This window comes from Scyliorhinus torazame, chromosome 18, assembly GCF_047496885.1.
Source record: "Scyliorhinus torazame isolate Kashiwa2021f chromosome 18, sScyTor2.1, whole genome shotgun sequence".
Lineage (NCBI taxonomy): Eukaryota > Metazoa > Chordata > Chondrichthyes > Carcharhiniformes > Scyliorhinidae > Scyliorhinus > Scyliorhinus torazame.
This window is the reverse complement of record NC_092724.1, coordinates 50,258,449-50,271,509: the sequence shown is the minus strand read 5'-3', so window position 1 is coordinate 50,271,509 and position 13,061 is coordinate 50,258,449. Positions and strand designations below refer to the sequence as shown.

The 13,061-nt window shown below is 41.4% G+C and overlaps 1 protein-coding gene across 1 annotated transcript in view; it reads right to left on the bottom strand.

The window, feature by feature from the left end:
* The window catches only part of sh3gl1b (SH3-domain GRB2-like 1b), a 134,650-nt gene that overhangs the window by 66,863 nt on the left and 54,726 nt on the right, over positions 1 to 13,061 (bottom strand). The window contains exons 4-5 of the mRNA XM_072482736.1: positions 8,651 to 8,784; positions 5,047 to 5,205 (exon numbers count right to left, since the gene is read on the bottom strand). Of these exons, the coding sequence (XP_072338837.1) occupies positions 5,047 to 5,205; positions 8,651 to 8,784 (293 nt within the window). The remainder of the gene's footprint in view (positions 1 to 5,046; positions 5,206 to 8,650; positions 8,785 to 13,061) is intronic.

Below are 13,061 nucleotides of genomic sequence, written 5' to 3'. Positions count from 1 at the left end.
CACTGGAAGGGTATTGGAAGGGAGTGACGGGAGTGATTTCGCGGGTGGTGAGGGCCCGGGTCAAACCAGGCTGGGGGTTAGCTCTATTTGGAGTTGCGGAAGAGTCGGGAGTGCAGGAGGCGAAAGAGGCCGACGTTGTGGCCTTTGCGTCCCTAGTAGCCCGGCGCAGGATCCTACTCATGTGGAAGGAGGCGAAACCCCCCGGACTGGAGGCCTGGGTAAATGATATGGCGGGGTTCATTAAACTGGAGCAGATAAAGTTTGCCCTGAGAGGATCGGCTCAAGGGTTCACCAGGCGGTGGCAGCCATTTCTCGACTACCTAGGGGAACGTTAGAGGGAAGACAGATGACCAGCAGCAGCAACCCAGGGGGAGGGGGGGGGGGGAGGGGGGGTTTAGTTTAGGTCAAAGATAAAGGGGTTTTGTTACTTGTGTATTGTTTAAAATTTCTGTATTGTTATTGTTGCGTTTGCTTTGTAAGAGGGGAAAAATTGTTGTTTGGGAAAAAATTTTCAATAAAACATTTATATAAAAAAAAAAAAAAAACTCTTCAATGGAAGCTTGATAAATGTTCTCCATGCATTCCTTCAAGCTTTAGCTAGTTGTTGTAATGTTCCACTTATTTTATATTGCTTGCATTGGATGATTGCATGAAGCAACACCTACTCCATTCCCATTTCATATAAACCAGAAGTACAATTCACTGGTCAAAGGAAAGCATTATTTCATAACATCAGTCATATCTTTACCCCATTTCCTTGCATTTCCATCAAAAGGCAGTGACCTTTGCGGATATCTTTCCAATAGCTAAAAAGTAGTGTTATTTGCCTCGGGGCATCATAGCAAAGTCTAAGTTGCTCCATTAATGATAATCTTTGCATGTGCAACTTCTAGCAGGACACTGAATAATGATCACAACCAAAATATATTCCAGAGAGGAAGGAAGATGGTAAGAGGGGTAAAAAAACATCCATGGCTAAACAAGGAGGGCAAGGACAATAGTTTTAGTATACCATGTTGCAAAGGCCAGTGGCAGGCTGGAATGGGAAACTTTCAAGCATAAATAAAGGGATACTAAAACAGTGACAAAAAGAGCCAGGGTAAATTATTAAAGAAAACTGGCCCAGAATATCAAAAATGATAGCAAAAGCTTCTGTAAGTACATAAAAGCAGAGCTGCCAGCCTTTCCCAACAGAAATCAGTATTTCAGATACCAAAAATCAGTATTTTCATTTCAAAGAAAAAATGCCCAGCAATCTGAAGTACAGCTTTACGCCTTGATTTTACAAATCTAAAACACGAATAGAAAATGTAAATCTACCGCTGTTACATAGATGTACTCATCACGATTGGGTATTTTCAAATTAAGTTTCAAACATTCAGTAAATCTAATGACAAATTCTATAATACAATGCAGCAGGGTTTAAATTACCCATTTATGTGTTTTAAATGATTACAGATGGATTCCCAATTCCCAGAGAGCACAGTAGAACCAAAGGCTACCTCCCGAACAACTATCAAACATTTTAAAATTGCATCACATCACACCATGCAATTTTCAATGCTCTACAGGCCTTCGATGACGTAGTCTCCAGGTGTGATTGTGCAGTCGAACCTCAGTGTGATTTCTTGTATCCCAATAAAGGTTGATATTGGCACCTCATAGAACATACAGTGCAGAAAGAGACCGTTCAGCCCATCGAGTCTGCACCGACCCACTTCAGCCCTCAATCCCACCCTATCCCCGTAACCCAATAACCCCATCTAACCTTTTTGGACACTAAGGGCAATTTCTCATGGCCAATCCACTTAACTTGCACGTCTTTGGATTGTGGGAGGAAACCGGAGCACCCGGAGGAAACCCACGCAGACACGGGGAGAAAGGCAACTTATTATCTTTCCAGACTCCGCTCAGACAGGGATCCTGGCGCCGTGAAGCCACAGTGCTATCCACTTGTGCTACCGTGCTGCCCAATCGATGCGAGACCGCGAAAAGGATCACATGCATGCTCTATACAGTGTTCGGGGGGGGGGGGAAGGGGAAGAGAGAGAGAGAATGAGAGCACGGGGCTCTCCATCTTCCAGCAGCAGAAAGGAAATCACTTGCTACAGCGAGCGCTGAATAGCGAAACATCCAGGGAGGAATGCCTGTTCCCCATAACCCTTCAACCCATTACCAATTCAAAATCTGTCTGGCTCCTCAGATTTACTCACTGTTCCTGCATCCACTGCACTCTGGGATAGCCAATTCCACAGAGTCACAACCCTTTGGGAGAAGTAGTTTGTCCTCAAATCTGTTTTAAATTTGCTGCCTCTTACTCTAAGATTATGACCTCTCGTTTTAGAATACCCCACAAGAGGAAGCATCAGCTCTACGTCTACTTTATTCATACCTTTTAGCATCTTGTATACCTCAATTAGATCTTCCCTCATTCTTCTAAAGTCTAGAGAGTATAGGCCTAAACTGTTCAATCTCTCCCCATACGACAAACCCCATATCTCCGAAATCAATCTAGTGAACCTCCTCTAAACTGCCTCCAATGCCACTACATCTTTCCTCAAATAAGGGGCCCAAAACTGTACACAATACTCCAGGTGTGGTCTTCCCAATGCCTTGTATAGTTGCAACAATACTTCCTTACCTTTATGCTCAATTCCTTTTGCTATAAATGACTTCCATTTGCTTTCCTTCTTATCTGCTGCACCTGCATGCTTGTTTTCTGTGACTCATACACGAGGATTCCTCTGCATCAGAGCACCCCAAAGTCTCTAACCATTTAGATAATAAGTTGCCTTTCCATTTTTTTTGACCAAAATGCATATCTCACACTTATCCACATTAAATTATCTGCCACATTTTGGCCCACTCTCCTAACCTATCTATATCAATTTGTAAGGTTCTTATTTTCTCATTGCAACTTACTGTCCCGCCTATTTTTGTGTCATCTGCAAATTTGGCTATAGATCCTTCTATCCCTGTATCCAAGTTGTTAATATAGATGATAAATAGCTGGGGCCCCAAGGACCAAACCCTGTGGCACCCCACTAGTTACACCTTCCCATCCAGAAAAAGACCCATTTATCCCAGCTTTCTGTCTCCTGTCCGTTAGCCAGTCTTCTATCCAAACTAATAAGTTACCCCTAACCCCATGTGATCTCACATTGTGAATCAATCTTCTGTGCGGGCACCTTATCAAACACCTTCCTAAGTCCAGACATACTACATCTATAGGATCCTCAATACCCACTTTGCTTGTTACATCTTCGAAGAACTCAAGCAAACATGATTTGCCCTTCATAAAACCCTGCTGACTTTGATTTTTCCAAATGTCCTGATATTACGTCCTTGATAACTGATTCTACCAATTTTCCAACAACAGATGTTAAACTAACTGGTCTGTAATTTCCCACATACTGCCTCCTTCCCTTTTTGAATAAGGGAGTTACGTTAGCATTTTTCCAATCCACTGGAACTTTTCCCATGGAATTTTGGAATATCATAACCAATGGATCGACTATCTCCGCTGCCACTTCCTTTAACACCCTAGGATATAGGCCTGCAGGCCCTGGAGACTTGTCTGCCCTCAATCCCAAGAGTTTGTTGATGCTGAATGTTCAAAGTTCCACCCTTTCTATTACCTCTGAATTGCCCGTTCCTATAGGAATGATACTAGTGTCCTCCACCGTGAAAATGAGGCAAAGTATTGATTTAGCATCTTTGCCATTTCTGTGTTTCCCACTGTTAACTCACCAGTTTCATCTTCCAAGGGGCCAACATTCACCTTAGTGACGACTTTTTTATGTACCTGTAGAAGCTTTTGCTATCCTTTTTGATATTCTATGCTAGTTTTTTTATTATTACTTTTTTAGTATCCCTTTGTTTCTGCTTGAAAGTTTCCCAATCTGCCAGTCTGCCACTGGCTTTGCAATATGATATAACTTAGTTTTTGCCTTTATAATGTCCTTGACGTCCTTGTTTAGCCATGAATGTTTTTTACCTCTCTTCCCATCTTTCTTCCTCACTGGGATATATTTTAGTTGTGAAGAATCGAGTATCTCCTTTAACAACTGCCACTGCTCGTCTGCTGTCCTACCTTTTAGCCTTCCTGCCCAGCCTATACGGGCCAAATCTGATCTCAAGCCTATGTAATTTCCTTTGCTTAGACCAGAACACTAGTGTGGGACTCCACTTCCTCACCCCCAAACTGAACCTTGAATTCTACCATACTATGGTCACTACTCCCTAGTGGATCCTTAACTATGAGGTCATTAATTAATCCTTCAACACCAAATCTAGAGAAGCCTCCTCCTCGGTTGGTTCCCCAACATACTGTTCCAGGAAACAGTCTCTAATACATCCAATGAACTCTGCTTCCAGGCTACCCTTGCCAATTTGATTCCTCCAGTCTATATTCTTGTTAATGAGGAGATTTCTTGATTAATATGGAGATTAGGGTTACTGAAGAAGGCAGGAGAATGGAGATGAGGAACGTATCAGCCATGATCGAATGGCAGAGCTGACTTGATCGGCCACATGGTCTAATTTTGCTCCTATATCTTATGGTCTTATGAAGCAGGAATCTGAATATGGACTTCTTACATTTAACCCGGAGGTACTAAAGCCAAATGAGATCAGCAAACTCAGAATAAAAATTGAACTGGGAACATTCCTGGTCTGCATATGACACAGTGCTTAAGAGTGGTGCCTGTATTAAACCACCAGGAGACCTTATACAACCTGATGTGACCTGAATATGTAAAGTCACCATAGTTCCAGATGACCACAGGCTGCTTTTCCCTTTGAGAGGGAGAGCTGACTGGTGGTGGTGTAAACGGTGGATCAGCACACCTCAGGCAAGGGACAAGGTTGTCAAGGCAGGACCTTTATTAATCACCTCAGCTCTATGGGAAATGTGAACGAATGCCTTCAAAACAACATTTAGTCCTGCCACCAATATCCAAAGCACTATTATTTATCCCAAATCATGAATAAAGCATTATAAACATTTGGAACAAGTAAGGTAGCTGGACTTGACATCATTCTTACATCAGTTTCTAAAAGATTGTACATGCTAGTTTCTGCCACATCTTTGGACTCATCGAATTTCTCCATTGCTTGTCTGATCTCCTCCTCGGGGATTTTACCCTGTCGCTTCTTCTTGTAGTCATAATCCAGGCGCCGACCCTCCAACTTCTTCAAGTGATGCTACAATGTCAAAATGAATATGTAATAGACAATAATCTCTAAAATATGCTAACACAATATTTTAAGCTACTTCCCCCCCCCCCCCCCCCCCCACCTCCGAGGGATCACTTAGCTATTCTTACTCGTAATTCTACTAATGTCAACAGTCTTCAGAGCCCGTACACACTTAATCATTTGGATGTGGAGATGTGAACTCACAGAGCAATCATGACAGGTTATTTTGGGGAGATATAAATACTTTTGTTTTCAGTTTTTTAGGGGTTTACTAATCTCCCTTGCACAAAACATATTTAAAACACCAAGTACAAAAAGCAACAAACATTCTATGGATAACTATCTTGGGCTGTATTGACATTAGAGGTTGGTGTACAGGCAGGTCTTATTAAAATTTATTCTTGGGTTTGTCACTTTCTTATCATGGTTCACTGAACTTGGGTTTAATGACCATGTGACAAGAGTCTATTGATTTGCTGACTAATTTTGAATGCTGTTTCATCTGCTGGTTTGAACTGATGATCTCATTGATGCAAATACAGTAGCGGGGTTTTCCTTGGCTTGATGTGAACTGGTTTGTTTAATGATATTAACTACATCAATTAGACCTGTGAACTATTTTCCTATTTAATCTCATTTCATCAGTCAAGTTTGAGATGATTGAGCCAGAGTTAATTCTGATTTGAAGGACTGATCAATGCTGACATGTCCAAAACCTGCTCAGATTATCCGGTTATTTGCTAACTGCATTTGTACAAATTCAGTTTGGATAATTTTACACATTACCAAATATTAACATAACAAATATTAACACTCCTTCAGAAGAGACAACTGATTGGGAAATAGTTTCAGGCATTATTACATTTTTTCCGCCTTTCTAGCCTTGCTGAATCTTTGAGAGATCCAAACTGCAGAAAGTAACAAAAGTAACACAGCTATATTTGCACTTTAGGTCAGAAACCACTAGCATGAACCATCTTACCACAATATCATATTTGGTTGTGAGTATGGCCATGGATTACTTGTGGATAGAAGTAATATATAACTTTCTTTTTGTATTGATCAAATTACATTCCTTCGCTTCCTTTTCGAGTATGGTTCTAGGTGAATGCTTGCCAAATGTGCAGGAACTTGGCTAAAAACATTGCTTAAAAGCCACAGATATTAGATTGGAAGCTTTGGTAATTTTAACTCAATTTTAACCCATTACACAAAATCTGTGCTTTGAAATATAATTGTGTCTTATGTTGATGAATAAATTGCATGACATATTATTTCATTCAATAAAAGGAAACAAACTAGATGGGAGCTTACCTAGAGATTCTCAAACACAAAGATTCACGATAAGCCCACTGACCCCCACAGCTAACTCAATCACACTTCCTCACACCCTTTGTGTAAAGAATGCCATTTTGTTTTTTCAATTCCGACAATGATCTGCTCGGATGGTGCAACTTTCCAATCTACACTTCTAAAACCTTTCTTTTCCCTCAACCAAAGGTTCCTCCCCGCCGTGATTGACATGGCCCTTCACTCTCCCACCCAGAAGTGTGATAGGGTTTCCCCTTATCCAAACCTTCCAGCCCACCAGCCGCTGGATTCAATGGATCCTTTCCCATCATTTCCAGTTTAATGCCACTATCAAACACGTCTTCAACTCCTTTTCAGTGTTCTGATGGGATCATTCCCTCCCCGATGCCATGGTCCATTCTTCAGTCATCCCAACAGTCCTTCACTTAACATGGCACCTTCATGCAAATGTTCTCCAAACACTTCCAGGTGAAACAGCGATTTAGACCTACTTCGTTAATTTAGTATACTGCATTCATAGAACATAGAACGATACAGTGCAGTACAGGCCCTTCGGCCCACGATGTTGCACCGAAACAAAAGCCATCTAACCTACACTATGCCATTATCATCCATATGCTTATCCAATAAACTTTTAAATGCCCTCAATGTTGGCGAGTTCACTACTGTTGCAGGTAGGGCATTCCACGGCCTCACCACTCTTTGCGTAAAGAACCTACCTCTGACCTCTGTCCTATATCTATTACCCCTCAGTTTAAAGCTATGTCCCCTCGTGCCAGCCATTTCCATCCGCGGGAGAAGGCTCTCACTGTCCACCCTATCTAACCCCCTGATCATTTTGTATGCCTCTATTAAGTCTCCTCTTAACCTTCTTCTCTCCAACGAAAACAACCTCAAGTCCAACAGCCTTTCCTCATAAGATTTTCCCTCCATACCAGGCAATATCCTGGTAAATCTCCTCTGCACCCGCTCCAAAGCCTCCACGTCCTTCCTATAATGCGGTGACCAGAACTGTACGCAATACTCCAAATGCGGCCGTACCAGAGTTTTGTACAGCTGCAACATGACCTCCTGACTCCGGAACTCAATCCCTCTACCAATAAAGGCCAACACTCCATAGGCCTTCTTCAAAACCCTATCAACCTGGGTGGCAACCTTCACTGCTTACAATGTGACCTGCTCTACAGTGGGGAGACCAAATGCAGATTGAGTGATTGCTTTGGGGTACCGCTTTGTTCAGTCCGGAAACATGATCCTGAGCTGAACGGCAGCTGAAGGAACAACACCTCATCTTATGATTGGCAAAACCAACAATTTCAGTCCCGAATATCTGCCTACATTTTGGCTCCTTTTTCTTTGCACATCTTGGTTTTAGTCTCACTTTGCGCCTGTTTTTGCTTTTGGATGGCAGTTGCTCATCATTCTATCATTCACACCCTCTTTAAACATATTTTAATTTTTTTTCACTTGTCCCATTACAGTCCCCTTTGGCCCTGCACAACCAACTCTTTCGGCATTTAATCTTTCCGATCTTCCAACCTACCATGGGTGTTCCTCTCATTTCTTTTCCACTCGCTCTCCTTTCACTTGCTTGTTACAAGCCTATATTTCTAACTCTTCTCAGTTCTAATGAAATGTTAACTCGTTCTCCCCCCACAGGTCTGCCTGTCTTGCATAGTTTCATATTTGGGCATTTTCATTGCTTGGGTTATACATATGTTGTAATGTAGCATGTTATTTGTCCTGTTTCTCATTAGTTGTCCATAATACTACGGGATATCAACCATTTTGAAGAGAATGCAGAAAAGTGGTTAGTTTCCACCATGTACTTTTCTGCAAGGAAAGCATAACAAGGGAGTGGATTCCATCTCGGATGACAAAAGTTGCTTCTAAGAACAACTTCATTCATGCCCCGTATTCTCACACCATAATAGGCATGAAGGGAATTGTTTAATGGGACCAGGATAAAAGGTCAAAAGTGACAGTAAAGTTCAATTGTACCCTCAAACCTCTGAAAACCAACAGATAAAACAATCATTACAAAATAGATTTCACTAGCATTTCTTTTCAGGATGGAAGTTGAGAGGAGAGCGCACAGATGACAGAATGGCAATGTGTTTATCTATAGATAATCTTTTACCTGAATTTCTTTGAAATCTTTATCACATAGACTTTGTAATGGGTCAATAAAGTTCTGTTTGACTTCAATATCCAGGGAGTCTTTAACCTCAGCCATTCGCTTCATCGATTCGCCAACATCAATGAGAGCACCTCCTTAAATAAGAAATGTAAACGCAAGAATCAACTAAAGTATATAAAATTGAATTAATCAAAAATTTAGTGCAGGACAAAGTACAGTTCAATGTGCTGGTTAGGTGGATTGGCCACACTAAATTACCCCTTAATTGGAAAAAATAATATTTGGGTACTCTAAATTTTTTAAAAAATGTTGTCCATCCTCATCTGCCGCATGAACAATGAGTTCAACCATGACAGGCATTACAGTCTATTTTCATACAAACATACTTCCCAACAGGGTCACTGGCGAACAAGGAGGAATGAGAGCCCTGGCTGAATTTCCCTGTCCCTTGTAGAGGATGTAATGATATATATAATCTAAGGAAAGTAAAGGGTTAACAAGATGATGTTCATGTATATCATCATAGATGGCTTCACAAAGTAGTCTTATAAAAGACTGTTTCTCTAGGCATTCAAGGGAGCAGCTGTTGGAGAAGTTACCAACTCAGGACTCAGACAGATACAGAGCCGATGTGTATTTGAAACACAGGTAACTAGACCTGATCAAAACCCCCCGTTCATTTGCATTTTAATGGCCCATTTTCCCAGGACAATAGAACTCCAATCAAGGAACCGGTACAGCCACAGACTGATCGGCACCACTCCCCTTACTCAGAAAGCCCAACTGCCAAGGTCAATGACCGCTAAGAACCCGCCCAGCTACCAAGGCACCCGCTCCTTTATTGGCCGAAATCGAAGACCGTGATCAGAGCCCTGTCGAACTATTGGGTCCAAGGTTAAGGACCACCCCAAAGAGCGCGAAATCCCAGAGGGATAAAAGAGAGCACAGCCATGTGTTCTGTCTCTTTTGGATCCGGCCTGTGCCAACCCAACTGAAGCAGGAACAGCCAGCCAAGTTCAAGACCAACGATCGCTACCTGACGGCTGAGCCCAGCAGAGACAGAGCCGCTTTCTTCGAACCAGCCAAGTTAAATGCAGATAAATGCCTTATCCATTTGCACAGTGCCGGTCACCCTGAAATTAAGTATAGGTTATTATAGCTGATAGGTGTAGTTTAATTTGGAGTAGATATTGTGTTTGCATGTCGAGGTAACTCTTGTGCATGTAAATAAACCATCTTTTGAACTAACTAACTGGTTGTGTGGTCATTTGATCAATATAAGGGAAGGCTTGTGGTTCACCAACATCATTAATATTAGCAACAATATTGGCGACGCTGTTGGGATCAAAAATGAGCAACAAAATTCATAACACAATTTAAGTAGTGTAAAATAACCTAGTTTTGATTTAAACATATAGCTTTATGTTCTTTGTCAACACTACTTCTTTGGCTATCTTGGAAAACAATACAAGGAACATAACATAGGGGTTTTGTAAATTTAGAACTCTTACCGCTTCCAGTTGGAGCTAACTTGGCACAATGCAGGAATCTAGCCTGAGATATTTCTGGTCTATGAATCTCAGTTTCATAATGGGTGATACTTTCAGTAATTGAGCCACCAGAACAGTGCACATTATAGTTACTGCCAAACAGCCCTGCATTTTCAGCATTGTAAATGTACAAAGACCCAAAATAAATGTATGAAGATGAAAGTGCATTATCTGGGATGTACTGAAGTGCCACAAAGGGAACATCTCAGCTCAAAGTAGACTATAACTTTGAAGACAAAAATAAACCCAAAGACACATTTTAGAAACAAAGCTTACTGATAAATTAGTGAACAAAAGTTATTTCAGAAGTCCCATTCTTTTAGGAAACTTTCAGACTAATACTTATTCCTTTTTCCTCCCGAATATTATCAAGTAGCAATTTATTATAAATTGAAATTTCTTTGAAGTGTGATATTACTTTCATAGCATTTTTCTCTCCTTACCATTACATTTACTCTCCTATATGCCTACCCAAGAAGATTCCCAGAAGATTCTGGAACTAGTTTCTAAGAGATACATCAGTGATACTCAAGATCATTTTCTTTTCTTGTGGGGAAAAGAAAATTACTGCAACCACAATTTGATGAACAATTCTGAGGCATAACAAGCTAGGACTATAATAGCTGCCATTCCAATTCTTCAATAAATTGAAAATTAAAGCATTTACCCAAGAACTGATGTTAGGCTAACTGGCCTGTAGTTCACTACTTTCTCCATTCTTCAAAATTGGGTCAACAGTTACCAACTTCCAATCTAGTGGGGCCTTTTCTGAATCAAAGGGTTTTTGGAAATCATAGCCAGCACAATCAACCATCTCTGCAGCAAAGTCTTTTACAACCCCAAGAGTGAAGGTCATCACGTTCCCGTGATTTGTCGGATAGTCGGATGTTAGCTTCACCAATGGTTTTTCTCTGCTGATATTAATTTACTCACTTTTCAGCTCCCAAGTTACTGTCTATTTCTGGTATTGAACGTTTGTCTTCCACTGTGATATTTTTTCAACGCCTCTGCCATTTCCAAATTCCCCATGAAAAATGTCTCCTATCTCTGATTCTCAGCGGCCTATGTTTACCCTAGCTACTCTCTTCCTCTTTCTGTACATATACAAGCTCTACAAGCTGTTTTTATATTCCTGGCTAGTCTAAAATTCTATTTTTCCCTTCATCCCAACTTTTTGGTAGTCCTTTGCTAGTTTTTGAAACACTCCCAATCTTCAGACTTGCTGTTTTTTCAACATTGTAAGCAACATTTTAATCTAATGTTTAAATTAGTCCTCAACTTCTTGAATGAGCCACGGGTCGTCATTTCTTGCTGAGCTTTTGTTTTTCAATGGAATGACTTTTTGTTGAAGGTTTTGAATTGTTGCTTTAAATGTTTTCCATTGTTAATTTACTTCCATATCTTTTAATCTATTTACCAATTAACTGCAGCCAGATATCCCCTCAAGCTATGTATTTGACTTTAAGTTTAAGATTCTTGTTTACGATTAGAGTATGTCAGTCTCAAACGTATCATGGAATTTAATGGAATGATGATCACTATTTTCCAGTGGATCTTTAACAATGACATTACTAATTAGCCCTGCTTCATTACACAATACTAGGTCTGAGACAACTTTATCCCAAGGTCAACATATTGCTCCAAAAAACTGACACAAAACCTTTCTATTTTCCGGACTATTCTTGCCAATTTGACTGCCCCAGTCAACATGAAGATTAAAGACCCCCACAATTATTTTTTTTAATTTTTAAAAAATATATATATTTTATTCAAAATTTTGTGGCCAAACATAACAGTACATAGTTTTTCTTTTGAACAACAACAAAGCAATATAAATAACCGTGGCCAATTTTAAACAAATAAATAAATAATATATAAACAAAAACAAAACTGAGTGGCAACTGCCTTGTCAAAAATAGTTACTCTCCAAAGATACAATCCAACAATCCAATATACATTACCTATAACAAGTGTCTATACATATACAATGACATCCCTGAGAGTCCGTCCGGTTCCTCCCCCCCCCGGGTTGCTGCTGTTGTCTTCTTCTTTTCCATTCCCTCTATCTTTCTGTGAGGTAGTCGACGAACGGTTGCCACCGCCTGGTGAACCCTTGAGCCAAACCCCTTAATACGAACTTGATCCGTTCTAACTTTATAAACCCTGCCATGTCATTTATCCAGGTCTCCACACCCGGGGGTTTGGCTTCCTTCCACATTAACAATATCCTGCGCCGGGCTACTAGGGACGCAAAGGCCAAAACATCAGCCTCTCTCGCCTCCTGCACTCCCGGCTCTTCTGCAACCCCGAATATAGCCAACCCCCAGCTTGGTTCGACCCAGACCCCCACGACCTTCGAAAGCACCTTTGCCACCCCCACCCAGAACCCCTGTAGTGCCGGGCATGACCAGAACATGTGGGTGAGATTCGCTGGGCTTCTCGAGCATCTCCCACACCTATCCTCTACCCCAAACAATTTACTGAGCCGTGCTCCAGTCATATGCGCCCTGTGTAGAACCTTAAATTGTATCAAGCTTAGCCTGGCACACGAGGACGACAAGTTTACCCTACGTAGGGCATCAGCCCATAGCCCCTCTTCGATCTCCTCCCCCAGCTCTTCCCATTTCCCTTTCAGCTCATCTACCATGATCTCCCCCTCGTCCCTCATTTCCCTATATCTGTCCGACACCTTACCATCCCCCACCCATGTCTCTGAGATCACTCTATCCTGCACCTCCTGCGTCGGGAGCTGCGGGAATTCCCTCACCTGTTGCCTCGCGAAAGCCCTCAGTTGCATATACCGAAATGCATTCCCTTGGGGCAACCCATGTCTTTCCGTCAGCGCACCCAGACTCGCAAAC